The sequence below is a fragment of the Sarcophilus harrisii genome, chromosome 2, assembly GCF_902635505.1.
Source record: "Sarcophilus harrisii chromosome 2, mSarHar1.11, whole genome shotgun sequence".
Lineage (NCBI taxonomy): Eukaryota > Metazoa > Chordata > Mammalia > Dasyuromorphia > Dasyuridae > Sarcophilus > Sarcophilus harrisii.
In genome coordinates this window covers 484,658,966-484,678,242 of record NC_045427.1, presented here as the reverse complement: position 1 = coordinate 484,678,242, position 19,277 = coordinate 484,658,966, and the positions used below count along the sequence as shown (strand labels likewise).

Sequence of the window (19,277 nt, the reverse complement as noted above, 5' to 3'; positions counted from 1 at the left end):
AATGGGTTGCGAAGAGGCAGACAGGAGTGAAAAATCACTCAACAATAACATTTAAATCAATAATTTGGATGAAGAATATTGTTTCTTAAAGAAACCTCTTAGTACAATCAGTGAAGGTCATGTCAAATTTTCTGTCATCTTTTTTTTCTTACCCCTATTACCTTTCCCCCATCCCAGGCACTTGGGGTTAAGTGACTTGCCCAGGGTCACACAGCTAAAACGTGTTAAGTGTCTGAGGTTAGATTTGAACTCAGGTCCTCCTGATTTTAGGACTGGTGCTCTATCTACTACACTATCCATCTGCCCCTCCTACTGTCACTTTTATAGTTTGGTCTCCTAACAGGCCTCCCTGCCTCCAATTTAGCTTTTTCACGGAGTCATTGTACATATAATAGACAGTTTGATCTTCTTAGTGCATATTTCTAATCTGTTACTTCTAGATTTATGAACCTTTGGTGGCTCCACCAAAGCCATTGATTATTGGCCTAGAGCTGAACACTCTCATTTTACAACGAAGAAAATAAGATCCAATAAGGGAGGAGTCATACATGGTAGTACACCGAAGATATGGAACTTAAATCCAGGTCATCTATTCAAATGCAGGGCTCTTTCTGCTACTTCTCTCCTGAAAAAAAAAAAAAAAAAAAGTATATACTCCTTACCCTGATATTCGAGGACCTCTATAACTTGGCTCCAGCCTATCTTTCTACCTTTATCTCAGGCTAATTGTGTTTCTGGCAAATAAATTATTCACTATTCCTGTAAATATTTCCCAAACCTTCCCATTTCTGTGCATTTCTGTAGTGTTCCTAATGGATATAATGTCTCTTCCCCCCACCCCCACCCCCCAGCTTTACCTATTGAAACAATAACCAGCATTCAGGCCCAGCACAAAGTATTATTATTATTTTTGCCAGTGCCTTTTGTTTTTATATTAAATGAATTTCCAAATATATCCTTCCCTCTTCTCCCCTATCCATCAAACCTTCCTTTATAACAGAAATTTATAAGAAACCACAATTCAGTGAACATCAATTGTATCTGAAAGTACAAGCAATATTCTACACCCATGGTTCTCCATGTCTCCAAGAATGGGAGGGAGGTACCTCTTCCTAGCCCTTCTCTGGTCAAAGTCTGGTCATGGTAATTACAAAACATTCAGTTTTGTTTTTATTGTTCTTTCTGTTTACATTGTTGTAAATCCCTGATAAGCACTTACTTTGGAGTCTCTTTTATCTGTAGGATTGCATTAGGGAAGCTATGCATCTCTAAAGAAGGTGTGAAACAGTCAGTTATAATAACTATATAGGAACCTATCTTCTCTTGAGAACTAATTTCACAGCAAACAATGGTAATATTTACCAATCATCTCTGAAAAATGAGTGCAAATTGCAGGGAATGCAGTGCAAATTGCTGGAACTCAGAACATCACCACATAGGATATTTAATGAGACTGGGGGAGAAGGTATAAATTTCAGGAAAATGTCAGTTGTGTCAATGTAAATAAGAGCTTTCAGTGTAATATTTCATTTTCTATATACATTTCCTGTAGTCTTCAGTTATCCTTGAACATTGAATCTTGAGAAATAGTTGATTCTAAGTATGAATCAGAAAAGAATGTGAGGTGAAGACTGGAAGAAAAGCAAGTTATAGGAGATCATAGATTGACAAATAACATTTAAGAGACAATTGGAAACTGAGGTTGGTCATCCTGTGTGATGTGTCTCTTTAGAGAAAAACTACAGTGGCGAGCCAGTGCAACCCGACACCCGAAACTGGAGCCAACTTGTTAAATAATTTTATGCCAGTGCAGGGGATCCTTCCCTGTCTCCCCCAGCTAAACAGAAAGCTTGTGGACTCGATCTCATTTGTGGACTTGCTGCAGAACTCCTTGTGCTTCTCTGAACACCATTGAATGGGTCAGGAGGACTTTCATAGTATGACTTCACAGAGTTCCAGTGGGAGGAGAAACAGACTCAACGTTTCTAGTGTTCTGTGATTCATTTTCCCAACCTACCCTCACCTTGCTTCTCGTGGTCTCACCTGGGTGCATCTGGCCATTTGTATGTATCAGTATGCAGAGATTCTGGTTTTAGGCATATGGTATGCTTCTGAATTGAATGCTTGCTTTCTGATTATGAAAACAATTGCCTTCTCTAGATACTAAGCTCATCCTACTTCCATAAATGCTCAGAATTTTTAGAAACATTTTAGTAGTGTGAAAATATAGTGTGGCGGAGAGAAAAAAGCTAAAAAAGCCGAAAGTTAGAGGATTTGGCTTCATGTGCCATCTCTTCTATTTATTAACTGTATGACTCCTCGCAAGTCACAATTTCTTAATCAATAAAATGGAGATAGTAATAACATCAACTTCATAGTGTTCTTCTGAGCATCAAATGAAATGACATATGTAAAGTGCTTTACAAACTTCTAAGAATTATATGAATCTTAGTTATTATTATTGTTGTTGCTATTGCTATTACTTAAACCCTCAGATTAAGTTTCTTCATCTGTAAATTGAGAGACAGTATGGATAAGGTCCTGGGTAACTGGGGGGGGGGGGTGTTGTTAGAGAAAACCTGAAGTACTGCTAAAATTACTCCTTGAGTCAAACAGGGAAGGACACTGATGGGTATCAGCTTAACCCTATAATCCCACCCTCTTTGAAGGTCGTGGTAGCCCCGCCTTGCTGTGTCCAGTCAGAAATCTAAGTTATGTCAAACTCCTGAGGTTAAATTTCCCCATAAATCTGTCCATGGCCCATGCCATCTTTGGTGAACTCCTTTTGGGCTACTTCACTATGTCATTCTGCCTCAGAGTGTCTTTCTCCTTACCCCTCCCCTAGGTTTCATGATGTTTATATGTTCTCCCAACTCTTATTTCATATTTATTACTCTTGGTGAATATTGTACCTCTTCATTTTATCTATACCCTCTTATCACACATAATATACCTTTTCCCAAAGAGATTGGCCATAGTGAATTCTTCACACAACCGAACCCCAACATTTGTTGCCAATTAGTCTCCTCAATCTCAATGTTTGGTTCCTGACACTCAATGCTATTGGTATGTTTTAGTGATTAGAGAGCTAACCTCTGAATTGGGAAGACCTGGTTCAAATTCTGCCTGTGAGACATACTATGAGACTGATTTCACTTAAGTGAAAATAAATCATCAACATGATGAAATAATACTTCAGGTCTTTAAGCATGTGACACTGTACCCGATAGCATTATCTTGTCTCTCAATTAGGGAGCAAGCTATTATCATTTCCCTTATTTGTCTGTAATTAAAAGTTGATAAACATTTACATGATTATACGCTATGCATCATGGTGCTGATGTGGACTTTGAGTTAATTATTCTCCCTTGTCGGGAAGAAGCCCATCTGGCTGTTATAAGACATAACCAAGCCCCAGACTATCCTATTTGTATACAGTGATTTTAAGACTGAAACTCTCTCAGCCTCCATTGTCTATGCCTCCAAACTCAGAGCATCTTTAAACAATCTTTGAAGTATTGATTAGCATATCTTTAGACTGGTCTGGGACCTGGTCTGCCAGGTGCATTCCATCTGGCTCTTCCTTGATCTCTCCCTTTGAGCTACCATATTCTTCCCGGGTACTTCCCCTCCTCCCTTGAAATTATATTTCCCTTATAAATCTGCCCATGGCCACATGTTCCTTTAATGGATTTTTCCAAACTCCTTTTCTTGTTAACCCTATTTGCTCTCCCAAATCTATCTCATATTTACCACTCCCAATGCCTATTACCTCTTCATTTTGTCTAGAACCTCTTCTCCTAAATAAATGTCACTTTGGGCAAAAAGATTGGCCATTGTGAATTTGTCCCTTGTTTATTTCGAACTAGGAATTGCTACCCTGACCTCATGAATGCCATACTGGAAATAATTATTTTTATTTTTTATTTTCAGTTGCAGTTCTTCTTCCACTTTCCCTTCCATTCTCTAAGAAGACAAGAAATGATACCCATTATACACATGAAGTTATATAAAACATTTCCATATTATGCATGTGCCTCCTTTTCCCACCACCAAAGCAAGAAAAACAAAGGGGAAAAATATGCTTCAGTTTTTATCAGTTCTCTATCTGGAAATAATATCATTTTTACTTTATGAATCCTTTGGTAGATCATTGTATCTATCAGAATCTTTCACAGTTGATTATCTTTTCACTATTGCTGTTCCTGTGTAGATTTTTATCCTGATTTTGCTCATTTCACTTTCCATTAGTTCATATTAATCTTCCCAGGTCTTTCTGAAACCATTTCCTTCATCATTTCTGACTATACAGTAGTTAAGTATTTCATCATATTTGCATACCAAAACTTATTCAGCCATTCCGCAATTGATGAGCATCCTTTCAGTTTCTAATTCTTTGCTACCAGAAGAACTGGTATAAATATTTTTGTATATATAGGTCCTCTTCCTTTTTCTTTAATCTCCTTGGGGTCTACAGATCTACAGACTGGAAGTAATTGAAAGTCTTTTAAAAATGGAAGATATATATATATATATATGTATCTTCCTACCTTGAAGAAGGTATATAAACAAGCCAAACATACTGGAAGAAACTTGAAAACCATTACAAAGCAAAATAGATAGTTGAAAATGCTATGAATCAATCAGATCTAAATACGAATCTAAATTTGAAGTACTCTGAGGGAAAAACAAAGTTGTATAAAATACAAACCATCTTCTGAGAGCTGACAGTTTAATTTGGTAGACAAGGTATATTCCTATAAAATCCAACTACCATTTCATAGGAGATTACTATATAGAAATCCTGTGCTATTCACTTTAGGAGGACATAAAGCTTATTAGACATGGCCATTATAATTTCATAGCATTTAATTTTTATTGGGTTTTTTTTTGGTTGTTTTTTTTTCCATTTAAATTGTTGTAATCATTGTATCTAGTGCTTTCCTCATTCTGTTTACTTCACTTTCCGACAGTTCATATAAATCTTACTTTCTGCCAAGAGAGACTTCATAAATTCTATTTTTATGTTAAAATATCTTAAATACAATATATGTATACATATTTATACAGTTATCTTGCTGCACAAGAAAAATTGGATCAAGAAGAAAAAAAAACTGGGAAAGAAGAAAATGCAAGCAAACAACAACAAAGAGTGAGAATGCTATGTTGTGGTCCACACTCAGTTCCCATGGTCTTCTCTCTGGGTATAGATGGCTCTCTTCATCACTGAACAGATGGAATTGATTTGAATCATCTCATTGTTGAAAAGAGCCACATCCATCAGAATTGATCATTGTATAATCTTGTTGTTGCTGTGTATAATGTTCTCATAGTTCTGTTCATTTCACTCAGCATCAGTTCATGTAAGTCTCTCCAGGCCTTTCTGAAATCATCCTGCTCGTCTTTTCTTACAGAACAATAATATTCCATAACATTCACATACCATAAATAAATTCTATTTTTTGCTTTTGTCCAAAACAAGGTTTCATTTTTTTCTTCCTCCTAGTTCCTGATCAAATCATCATAAAAGTTCTGTCAAGCCGTCTGAAAAAACAGGATTGTATTTGCTATGGATGGGTGCTTCATGGTTTCCCTCAAGACTTAGACCAAGCAACTCTCCTGAATAGTGCGGGACTCATGCCCAACAGGTATTTTATTAGTTGTAACAAGAATTTTTTTTGTAAAATTTTATTTTAAACTTAAATGTAAAATGAGAAAAAATTACACATAGTAATGTATACACTACAGGCCATAAGCAAAGATTTAATAGAAAACAAAAAATTTCCATTTCAGGAAAACCTACATAATAAAAACTAAATAATGTTTTCAAAGCTTCCCAACTTTGCCTCCTTTTTGGTTTTCATTTGTACATTGTACATTTTTTATTTTATTTTTTTCTCTTCCCTCCCCATTATAGAAGGCTATAATTAAGCATGAATATATGTTTATATATACACATATACATACATAAACATAGCTACAAACGTACACATATACATAAGATCATACTATGCTTATTTTCACCTTTATTTGTTCTTCTAAAGGTGGATGGCATCTTCCTTCATACTCCAAGTTTCTCCATGTTTTTTTTAAATCACAGCTTATCATTTCCTATATCACAGCAATATTCCAACCCAATCACATCCTGTCTGAGAGATTGTCTATGAAAATTTTTCCTTAATTTTTTGCATTCCTTCTATTCCTTTCTATTATAGGTTTTATTTATATAAGAAAATTTTAATTTAAAATAATCAGATTTATTCTGTTTATGCTCCAACAATGTTCTCCCTCAAATATAGTTTAAGGTCTGATACTGCTGAATTTGCTTTCTTTAAATCTTTTTTCCTGGTTTCTTTGAAGTTCCTGACATTTTGCTCTTTCAAATGAACTTTGTTATTTTTTTATCTAACTCGGCAAAACAATTTTTTTTGTAATTTAATTGGCATGACACTGAATAAATAGATTACATAGGAAGGAGGAAAATACAAAACAAGTAATTGGAGCTTAGAATGTGAATGGGACAAATTTACTCACAAAACAGAAATGGATAACAAATTAAAAATTTGAATTCAACAATATGTTGCTTTCAAGAAACATAAAAATTAGATATATACACAAAAATAAAAGGTAAGGTTCTACCTCTACTTGCCCTCCCCCCTTACTAGTTTGTTCTGTATCAGTTTTTCCTTTTATGATTATTTGTATGAGATAAATTATTTCTTTCTATCTTTCCCAACAGTTTTGTTTTTTTAGCATCACCCTATCATATTCAGCTCAGTCTAAGCCTTTTTTTCAATAACTCAAATAATGATGACAATCTTTATAAGAGTAATGCTAATATTTTCACATATATGAAGTAAACAATTTGACATTAAGTCCCTTGTATTGATCTTTAATGTTTTCCTGTAGCAAAAAATTTTTTTCAATAGTATTTTTTCCCAAAATATGTATAAAATTTTTTTCAACATTCATTTTTGTAAGACTTTGTGTTCCAAATTTTTTTCCCTCTCTCTCTTATCTTCCTCCTCTCTAAGACAACAAATAATCTAATATAGGTTAAATATGTGCAATCCTTTAAAAAATATACCCACATTTGTCATCTTGTACAAGAAAAATTAGACCAAAAAAGAAAAAGCCATGAGAAAGGAAAAGCAAACAAAAAAGTTGAAAATATTATGTTTCGATTCATATTCAATCTCCCTCTGTGGATGTGGATGGCATTTTTCATTCTTAAATCTAATGGAATTGCCTTGAATCACTGCATTGTTGAGAAGAGCCAAGTCCATTACAGTTGATCATTACATACTCTTGCTGTTACAATGTTTTCCTGGCTCTGTTCATTTCACTCAGCATCAGTTAATGTAGGGCTTTCTAGGCTTTTCTGAAATCAGTCTGCTCATCATTTCTTATAGAAGAGTAATATTCCATTACATTCATCTACCATATTGTATTTAGCCATTCCCCAATTGATGAGCATCCACTACAATTCCTTGTGGCAAGAATTTCTGAAGTTTGGTGAGTGTCTCCATTACTAGACTTTTCTGTAGTTTGCATCATAGCATTTTGAGTTAGCAAGGATCTTATAAATGATCAAGTTTAAGTGTTACAATTTTATAGATAAGGAAGCTAAAGTCCAGAGGCAATGACTACCTCAGACAGACAGATTGTAGATGGAGTCAGCCTTTGGACCCAATTCCTCTCATTCTAAAACTAGAACTAATTATAATTTGCAAAGCCCACTGGAGAGCTGTCACAGAACATTTTCATTCATTTCAGATTGTTGAGTTTTCAATGCTTTCTGCATGTTGAGTTCTGCCTTTTCTGGAAGGATGTTGAGAAGGGTATCTTAGCTCTTCTTCCCTTAGTACAGAGCACTGGACTTAGGACTTCAAAAGCCTGGATGAGAAACCTGATTCTTCCACTTACTACCTGTGTGACCTTGAAAGAATCATTAAAACTTTTCAAACCTTAGTTTATTCATTTATAAAATGGATGCCATAGCCTTTGTCTATTTTACAGGATTATTGTTAGGATTCAATAAGATATGTGAAAATTCTGTGGAAAATTGTAAAACACTATCCGAGTATGAAGTATGGTTGGTACTTAGATTGAAAGAATTATAGAACTGGAAAAGACCTTAAAGATGATCTACTCCAGCCCCTTTATTTTACATGCAAATCATAACTCAGAGAGATTGTCATTTCTATGAGTCTTCCATGAGCACAGATTGCAACTCTCCCTTCCCCCTTCACCATGAATGAGTAGGCAATTTCATGAGTTTCTGTAGCCAAAAAAATCATCACAAACTGGCCAGATTGATTAGTCTATTCTTTGAATAATACAGTACCTAGATAGTCCCATCTTCAAAGCCTTCCTGTCTTGCTAAGATGTAAAACCTGCCATAGGTTGTACTCTACTGGCATAATCTGGGAAATACCAGTCACTTCCACCCTCTAGTGAAGTAAGTATTAGTAGAGTAATGAAAATAATGATCATAATGATAACAATCAGGAGAATTCAACCAATAATGTATGCTAAAACAACACAGAATGAACTGTTGCCCCTAATCACCTAGAGATAACAAGGATCTAAAAAACTTGAGAATATCACCTTAAAACTTTCAAAATATAAAGTAATAATTGTAAAACACTTTGCAAAACTTAAAATGCTGTATAAAGGATATCATCAGAGACCTCTCAGAGTGGATCAAAATCATGTAGGAATAGGACGAGGTGGATATCATTGCTCTTGTCTGTCTGCTGGAATTGTATCAGGAAAGCTTTCAGTGAACCTGTAGAGGATGATGTTATATCTTGCTAATTTAATCAATAATAATTTTATACAAAAGGTATCATTTTGTGCATCTGTGCAGTAACTACAGAATATCAAATATAAAAGAAGAATAGCAGGATATCAATTCCCAACCAGGACCATTTTTATATGAACTCCATGGAATAAGACTTAAAAAAAAAACAACAATAATAATGATAATGATAATGGGTAGCTTTAGTTGTTTTTTTCTTTAATATCCTTAAATTTGATTCTCATTCATGTTTTGTGCTTAATCCCTTAGCTTTGACCATATCTCTTCTAAATTTGTTGAGTCGGTGAACAAATTAATGAATGTATTTGTTATGCATTGTTAATCATTGTGCATTTAGTTAATTCAATCTTGCAGGTAAATTCTTAAAATTCATGGTTTATAGAAATGAATAAGCCTATCCTTTGCCTTAATTTGTTAAGCCATAAATTAATCACATCTTTGTTACTGGACCACAGCAAAGGTTACTCTGGGCATGTAGAATCATAGAATTATAGATTGTTAGAGTTGGAAGGGATCCTAAAATACAGAATGCAAGACTTGGAAAGTGACCTTTGAATAAGAATGTTGAAGTTGGAAATGCCTAGAACTTTGAATGTGGGAGCTGCAATGGCCCCTGTAGTCATTCCCTTTTCTTTGGGAAAAGTGAAACAATGATTTGCCTGAGCTTACATATCTGCCTTGCATTAAGGAACTTACTTCCTATAACATCACTTTAAATTTTTTCCTGACATCAGCCTCCATTCACTGAATTCTTTTTTCTATTCAAAAATATTTATTAAGCACTCCTTTGGTTGTGAAACTAAATGAATTAAATAAGCAAGATCCTTGTCCTCTAGGATTATACAACTGAATAAGCAGCATTATCACAGAGAAGATCATGATGGAGACTGAAGGAATATGGAATAAATGTAGTTTGGGATAGCTTGTAGCTATTTTTCTTTTATCTTCCAATATAAGTACAATATTCCTTTCTCTTATTTGAAAACTTCCAGTTAACTACCTTATCCTGGTATTGTAGTAGCCAGAACTAAATTGCAGCTGCTGTCTCATTAGAATTCTGTAGTCTGTCTACCTCATAGTTCTTAAAGTAATTCTCAAGCATAGTATATTCAAACAATATTCTCATTTCTAAAATGGGAAAATTCTGCCTAAGGTTGACTGACTTTTCCAAGATTCTGTGCTCAGGATTGGAGAGCCCAGAATAGAATGCCAAGTTATCATTACTATTAATATTACAATATGCTTGTGTGTGTTTTTAAATATTTTCCTAAGCATTTTCACATGCATCAACTCATTTGATCCTCAAAGCAGCAATTCTGGCAATTACTGGAGTAGGATTCAACTCACCCTGCCTTGTGGCATTTCTAGTATTGTTATTTAACTTTCTGAACAATCTCGTCTCCTCAACTAATTTAGTAAGGTTCTTGAGAGCTGGGCCAATATGTCATACGTTTTTGTATCTTCCATAGTGCTGTGTTTTCACTATTCTTACTCTTTCTTCCCAATAACATTGCCCCCTTTCTCATTCTGGATCACTTTGCCATAGATTACAGTAATTCATGTCAAATATTCTGTTTACCACATAATTATAATTTAAACTTTGCTGGCTCTTTCCTATATTAGTTCTCAGTCCTTTCTGTTTTCCTTAATAACTCCCGAGCAGTATTGTTTTCTGAGCTTTTCTTATTAAAATTGGTCCTCTTATTAACTTTCAACATGATGTGAAATTATGGGGCTATTATTTCAATGAGGTCACAATATCTTTTTTTTTCTACTCCTATGTTGGACAAGTAATCTCATCATGGCTGGACTGCACTTTATTTTAAGCACATGAAATATTTGGGAATGAAATGTGCTTTTGATAAACTCAAGACAATCATACACGTAGGAGAAACAGATGAATCAATGTGGACTAGAGAAGATGTGTGTATTACCAAGTGTTTATTTTTAATCGATCAAGAAAGCACTTCACAAGTATGATCTTGATTTAATTTAGGCTTGCAAAGAGCCCACTCTCCCAGGTAATAATGATTAGTGCTTGGAGAATTAGTAAGGAACAACAACTTAATTTATTTGCCCTCAGATTAGAAGAAAGATGGATTTATTTTAAAATATTCATTTAAATCCTTGATTAATTTGTACATTTAATCATTCTTCTACATTTCCCTTCCATTCCTCACAGGGTTGTTTTCTCTTTCTTTTCTCCTTCTTTCTCCTCTCTCTACCACACCCAAGTATATGCTTTAAAATAAATATTTCTTGATTAATCCTGCAGACAATTTTTGCTATAAAACCTTGAAGTCCAGTTATAGACTGAGAGAAAGAGAGATTCAAAAATCAAACCACCCACCCTGGGAAAGCACATTAGGGCTATAATTCTGGTTGAGGTGTGATGCCAATTATAAAACACTCTAGCTGTGGTGTTACTGTTTTTGACACCAGGAGGAAATCTTGACAGAATTATAGCCTAGAAATCAATCTGGGAATAGGATACAGAAATCTATAACTCAGATATGAAAACAATCTACAAAGACTCATTTTTAGGAGGGTTCAGTTGATGAAATTAGATTAAAATAAATTTACATATATATCAAGTTTATTATTAAAATATACTCACACTAGTAAACAGAGTTATTGGTGAAAGGGTAAGCTACTCTGTGTATTGGATTCAAAAACAGACCTCTTTGGCTTATCAGAAAACAGAATTATTGTCTAGTTGTCACAATATAAATCTCTTTCTTAGAGCTAATAAATGGATAGTGTTCAAATGCTATGTTTTGTCTGACTCCCACCGCATAAACCCAGTGCACATAATACTAAATTATATACCATTGAGTAGTATCAATCTTTTGATTCCAACATCATACAGTGAAGGGAACAAACCAAGTAATTGATGGCAGAAAAGAAGGGGGGAAAAGTTATTTGAGAACAAACAATATGGGCTATAAAGTTTGTTAAAATACAATAATAATGATATAAAAAAATCCACTGCTTCATCCAAACTTCTGCCCTCTGCCTAACAGTAAGATAATTCATTTCATGCTGCAAATTTGAAGCATGGTATTTTCCTTTAGAATTAATATTTACCATAGAAAGAGAATAGAATTCAGATTGATATCAGGAAGTTTGCAGTGAACCAGACAAAAATGTCTTCTTGCCTCCTTCGCATCTGTGGTACAAGGAGGGAAACCTGTTTTGAAAATCTTCCCTGTTATGGAAGTTGCTGGGTATCTGGATGTGATCTTAATTATGTTGAATTATGGAAGCCTTTAAGGTGAATGAGAAGCCCAATTCTCTGATAGTCTTGAGTGATGATAGCACAGGGTGGAGACATTAAAAAAAAAAAAAAGTACCATTAAAATCTCTCATGTCAGGAGTTGCAAGAATTGGATGGTTAAAATAAAAGGCTTTGGTTTACTTATGTCAAGGTTTAATGGAGACTTTCATCGACAGCCGGTACAGAATCCTGTTTATTTTAGTTCAGCAGGGATGGCTGCAAAGTACCTGGGTGAAAAATAGAAAGGAATCATGCAGTACAAGATATGTAAAATGCTAGATGAGTTTATGACAGCAGAGTGCTACCAGGCATTTTATAATTGTTATTTTCCTTAAAATGATTCGTTCCCCCCACTTTTTGTGGGGGTCTAAATAAATCCCTCCAGGATGATCATTTGGACGAGCTAATTTGTGTCTCAAACACCCTGGTACAAGATGGAAATTGCTCTGTGAAAGAGGCTAAGACGAGTTGCTTGTTCCCTAAAAGGACACCCCAAGTAAGATAGACATGCAGCTCCACACCCACATTTTCTGGGGAACTTTATCTTCATTGTCACTGGGAAAACTGTGACAGATCTCTTGTCATTAGGTTTGCCTCTTAGACTATGCCAGGGTTATTTCAGTCCCTGCTAAACAAAAAGACAGTTATCACAAACAGCCTGCTAGAGAGCCAAACTGGTGTCTACACAGAAGGACTGCCTCCAAGGGAAAGATGGTGTTGACAGCAAGTCAAACACGGGCAAATTCCAACCATCTCAAAGATCCTGAGTATTGATTGTTGTCCCACCTCTGGACTGCTGGAGTGGGGAATCTCAGGCCAAAGAGGGCGGTGTCCTGGTGTTGTGCCTCTCACCAGACAAGTAAGTCCGAAGGCTCTTTAGGTATCTGGGGATACGTTCCCCAAATGAACTTTCATTCAGGGTTATAGGATAATAAGGTATCGATCTAGAAGAGCTCATAAAGATCACCTAGTCCATTTCATTTCTTGTTTAAAAACATAGCATAAAAACAAAAACTACAAAAAAGGCACATAATAAAATAAACCACATGAATAATGATCCATTCGTATTTAGCAGAATAGAACCAAATAAATCACTCAACAACAAACCAGTTTTAAAAAATGTTTTCTGTTCTGTGTCTCTCTCCAGGGCCATCTGAAAATCTACTACTTCAGGTTTTCTTCTCTTTCTTTCCTTAAAAAAAAAAAAAAGTATAATTGCAGTCAGTGTACATACAGTTCCCATTCTGCTAATACCTCCTTGCACCACCTTATATAGGTCTTTCCATATTTTCTGGCACTTTCCATATTTATCTTTTTTATGATACCATAATATTCTGTTAAACTCATATACCATAATTTATTCAGCCATTCTCCAATTGTTGGATATATGGTTTCCATTTTTTGCTATTAGAAATATAACAGCAATGAATATTTTTGTATAGATAGGTTCCTTTTCCCTTATTATAATGTTGTAAAACAAAATTCTAGCAATAGGATCACTGGGTTATGAACTGAGTGGTATTCTGACTGTTATTGGCAACCCTATTGCTTTCCAAAGTATTGACACCAACCTAAAGTTTGACTAACAATTTACCAACCTCAACTAATAGGCATGTATTAAGTACTTACTGTATTCCAGGCACTGGGCTAGGTGCTAAGAATACATAGATGAAAATGAAATAGTCCCTGCTCTCAATGAACTTTTCTGGGGATAACAACATGCATATCCATGTAATTTTACACAAAAGGAATGAAAGGTTATTTGGAGGGAGAGGAGACTCTAGGAGTCAGTTCACAAAAGGGCCCTTTTGGTGTTTGAACTGAGTGCTGATGGAAGCTGAAGATTCTAAGAGGCAGAAGTGAGCATTCCAGGTGTGGAGGCAGCCTGGACAAAGGCATAAAGATGGGTGAGGTAGGGTGGTGTGAAAGGAACTAATAAGAAGGCCATTTTGGCTGAACTGAGGGAAGGGGGAATAATAGGGAACAAGGCTAGAAAAGTACAGCAGAGTCACATTGTAAATGTCCAACAGAACAAGTTTATATTTGATGATATGATAATCATGTATAATATATTTATGTAACTATATATGCCATATTGGTTATAATAATCATGTATATAACACAGCGATATATGACGATAGTAATAGGAAGTCATTGGAGCTTGCTGTTTAAGAAAATGATGGTTAGACCAGTGTTTTAGGAACATTATTTTGGCAGCTGTGTGGAGAATAGATCAGAGTGGGAACAGGCTTGAGACAGGGATATCCCTTAAAAAGCTACTGTGAGATAATGAGGGCCAGGATGATGGCTGTATGAGGAGAAAAAAGGAAATAGATGGGAGAGATGTGGTGGAGGTAGAAATAGCAAAATGTGGCAATTGATTGGATATTTTGGGTGAAGGGAGAATGAGATGTTGAGGAGGATGCCAATCCTGAATGAATGAAAGCATGTCAATGCCCCTGACAGAGACAGGGAAATTCAGAAGAAGAGGGCAGGGAGTGAGCTTAGAAAAAAAGAAATAGCTTCTGTTTCAGGATTGTTGGGATGGAGATACCCACAGTCCATTTTGAAAGGTCCAAAATGCATTTGGTGATATGGGACTGAAGTTCACTTCTGATTTATAAGGTATGTTTCTCTGCAGCCCCACTGACACTTAAGTGTTATGATTCTTTGCTATTTTTTAATCCAGTATAATTAGGTACATGATGATACACTGAGGTTATTTTGATTCCATTTATCTGATTTTTAGGGATTGGAGCATTATTTTTTTTATGCTGCTTCCCTTATTTTGTAGATGAGGAAGATCCAAGGTTAGGTCCTTTGAATCCAAATCCAGTGTGACAATGAAATTCACTCCTTTATTCATTCAGCAATCATTTCTTAAGCACTATGTACAGACCATCATGCTACGCTAAAGAAGCAGTATCAATATAACAAATCCTACCCACATAGAACTTACAATTTAGTAGGACACTAACATTTTAAAAAATAGATTAGCATAAAATATAACATTAAATATAGGAGAATAGCAAAACATAGCAATATGTGAAGCCCAAGGGGAAAGACCATTAACAGTCAGAATGGTATTTGAATTTGTCTTTAAAGAATGAATAGGGATCCAACAAGTGAATAGTGGGATAGGAATAAGGAACTGAGTGAACAATGACACAGAAGTGGGAGAGTAAAAGGTTTTGGAGACAAAGAAAGGTCAGCGTAGCCAGTCCTTTGTGGAACTATTTATCTTTGAGAGAGATTAAAAAAAAACAGGGGGAGGGGAGGTTATGGCCACTGATTCATAGAAATTAATTTCAAAACATGATTGCATCTGTTTGTGAAGCAAGTAAACTGAATCACACTGTGTTTTAGGGGATCAGACCTATTGGAAATATATGAATTTATCAAATGATTGCTAGGAAGATTATTGTTAAGAGGCAGCTAGGTGGCTCAATGGATAGAATACTGGGTCTCGAATCAGGATGTCCTGAGTTGAAATACATCATCAGACACTGTCTAGTTGTGTAATCCTGAGCAAGGCACTCATCCTCAGTTTCCTCATCTGTGAAATGGAAATAATAGCACTTATCTCTCAGGTTATTGTGAGAATCAGATCAAGGCTTCTTAAACTTCTTCTATTCACAATCTCTTTGTGTCTGAGAAATTTTTATGTGACCTTCAATATATAGGTATATAAAATAGATACAAAGCACACATTTACTGATAATAAAACATAATCTCACAATTCCGTCATTCAGTTATAAGACAACCATATAGGGTCGTGAATCAAAGTTTAGGAAACTGACAAATAAAAAAAATCATTGTAAAGTTTTTAGCACAGTGCCTGACACACTGTAAGTGCTATCTAAATAATAGTGCTGTTATTATTGTTGTTGTTATTGACCAACATAGACCCCCTTCCCCTTACCAGCCATGAATGCTAAACAACAAGAAAAACTTGGAGGTTAAATATTTTTTCTAGAGGCTTCTAGAGAATTTTAGGCAGTTTTCTATAAACGCACATCTTCCATTATAGTAGCAACTCAAAAGAACAGTGTTTGTTTAATAGAAAGAGAAAACAAATCAAAGATAAATTTGTGATGTTAAGTCATATAACATTAAACTGCCATAAAAGTTCCAGGATTAGATAAAAGTATTACAAGTCAAGGAGAATCAAACAGTTTCAAAATTATTAAAAGAGGATGTCTTTGTATCTGTACTATTATTACTAGAATATTCTAGTGTAGTCATTTGGTACATGGGCAATTAATTTTGATTCTATGTCCAATTGCTTTAGTTATTATTATGTTTTATTTTTTTAAAAATTGGCAAGGCAATTGGGGTTAAGTGACTTGCCCAGGAAGACACAGTTACTAACTATTAGGTGTTTGAGATCAGATTTGAACTAAAATCCTCCTTGTTCTAGGACAGGTACACTATCCCCTACACCACCTAGCTTTCCCTGGCTTAGTTATTTTAATAATATTATGACCTTTTAGAGCAGGAAGATGGCACAGTAGAAAGAAATCCAGGTGTGGAATCAGAAAGACTCATGTTAATGAATTCAAATCTGGTCTCAGATGCTTACTAGTTGTCTCAGTTTTTTCATTTGTAAAATGGGCTGAAGGAAGAAATAAACTATTTTAGTGTCCTTGCCAAGAAAATTTCAAATAGAGGTCATGAAGGGCTGGACATGACTGAAAAATGACTGAACAACATGGGCTTTTAGTTCAATGTCACCTATAATTTTGAGCCATTCTCCTTCCACTTATTCACTATCTTTTCTTGGCCAAATATTACCTTTTCTAAATCTGTTTCTTCTCAAATTTCTTCAGGTCAAATTTATAGAATTTTTTTTCTTTCTTTTTTGTGTCTTAATCTCAAAAGAATTTACTTCTAGCCTAGAGTTTCTGCTCAGCAACATTAGAACTACAAGAATGGGTTTTTACTGGATTGTAAACTCTGAGAACAGAAATTTTTACAGGCCAATTTGAGACAAATTGTTCTTTTTTATTGTGGTGGTCATAGTACATAGTATAGTCTTTTGCATGAGAAGGAATTTAGTAAATGATAACTTGAATTGTGTACAATTCTGTACAATCTGTGTGACTCTGGCCAAGTTGCTTAACCCTGCTTGCCTTAGTTTCCTCATCTGTAAAATGAACTGGAGAAGGAAATGGCAAACCACTCAATTATTTGCCAAGAAAAGCCCAAATGGGGTCAGAGGGAGTTGGATATGACTGAAATGACTGATCAATAAATAAAGCTGGTGAATGTATTGGACCCTATATAACACCCTATTTCTTGGGTGTTATATGTAGATTTGGAATAGAACTCAGAATTCCATCTAGCCTAATCTGCTCATTTTTATAGAGGAGGAAACTGAGGAGGTGATGTGATATGTCCAAAGCCACACAGGTGGTAATTACCAAATGTGGGATTTGAACCCAGCTCCTCTGACCCTAGGGTTAAGTGTTCTTTCTGCAGTTAATTCAACACATATTTACACTTGGTATGTACAAAAAGGAGTATGGAATAGTGAATAGAGAAATTGCCTTGACCACACTTTACAACTCATAAAAAACCATGTATGGTGCATGAAAATGGAAGACAAAACACTACTACCTGGAGGATAGGGCACCTGAACTAAGTGTTGAAGGGGGACAGAATTAGGAGAATATCAACTTGTATTTGTTATATTTATTCCATATGTGATCATATGAATAACACATTCTAAATGTCTGCGTGACTTATTCCTTTAATATCATTTGCTTTGCCTTTCTTGTCTTTTTTTTATTTTAAGGGAGACATTTTCACTCCTACAAGTGGAAATTCCACATAGTGCCATTTTGCTACTCGTAGTTTTTAAATACTCATTTTAAAATCTTAGTTATTGAGGATAAACAAATCCTCATTTACAGTCATACTTTATGAAATCAACAATTAAAATAACCCATGCTGGATTTGACAAAGCCATCTGATTGGATTATTATTTTAGGTACCTGGGATACTTTTCAGTAGCTTTTCAATAGGATGTAGAGCTCTATGTAATTAAAAGTGTAGGTGATGTTACAATCTCCTAAGAGGAAGTTCACAGGACCACAGGGAAAATTAGAATGCAAAGCAGGGAGATTTTGGGTGGGTTGGTGGGGACCATTTATTTGGTCCTTCCAAGAAGCTTTCACATTTCAGCAGCTGATCCTTATGTGGATTAGGGATAATAAACAGCCTATTAATGGAGGCCTGAACTAGGAAATGGAGTTGGAATCAGCAGCAAAATTTACTGGCTGACGCAGGTTAATAACTCCATTACTACCAGCTCTATTCCTTAGCCATCTGAAGAGCTGGGTGTTAGCCTTATCTTACTCCTCATTAATTGAGCTAATAGAACCCCAGTGACCCTAGCATGCTGCTATTATCTGAGAGTTTACCAGACATGGACCAGAATACATATCATTGACTGATGATTCCATAGATGCATCTTTTATATTGGAAGAAAAGATTTTTTTTCCTTTTTTAGGATCAGTTATCTTAGTACCCCTCTTAATATTTGGTTTGCTACCCTTTGGCAGTCATGTACCTATATTTAAAACAATTCTGTAAGCCATTCCAGGTGTAGCATTTATGAATTCTTCTGGAAAAACAGGTGCAGCAAATACTTGGTATGCCCACTTATGTCACCGGACATATATATGGAATACTTCATGTGAATCCTAATTTCTTATACTTCATATTTGAATATGCTTGCTATTTGAAATGGTCATCAGTTCATCAAGCATGTCTGGGTTCAAGAGTTAAATTTAAACTCAGTGAAAAAAAGACAATGAGATCTGTTATGAAAGTTTCACTACAAAAAAGCTACCTAAGACACAACAACCAAAGTGATCTTTTTTTGTATAGAGAAGATCCTTCCATCTGCCCCATAGAGCAACCCTATAAATGATGATGTTTCAGTCATTGTTATATCTGACTCTATTACCCCATGGACTGTATTGTCCATGAAATTCTCTTGGCAAAGACACTGGAATGGTTTACCAATTCCTTCTCTGGTGGATTTAGGTAAACAAAGGTTCAGTAACTTACCCAATATCACATAGTTAGTCAGTGTCTGAGGTTGAATTTGAATTCAGGTTTTCTTGATTTTAGATCCAGCACTTTCATCCACTAAGCCATCTAGTTGTT

At 35.2% G+C, this 19,277-nt stretch overlaps 1 protein-coding gene across 3 annotated transcripts in view; it reads left to right on the top strand.

Moving 5' to 3' along the window:
• The window catches only part of AK8 (adenylate kinase 8), a 152,767-nt gene that overhangs the window by 94,880 nt on the left and 38,610 nt on the right, over positions 1-19,277 (top strand). For all 3 annotated transcript variants that reach the window (XM_031954899.1, XM_031954897.1, XM_031954898.1), the window contains exon 11: positions 5,507-5,648. In XM_031954899.1, coding sequence (XP_031810759.1) covers positions 5,507-5,648 — 142 coding nt within the window. The remainder of the gene's footprint in view (positions 1-5,506; positions 5,649-19,277) is intronic.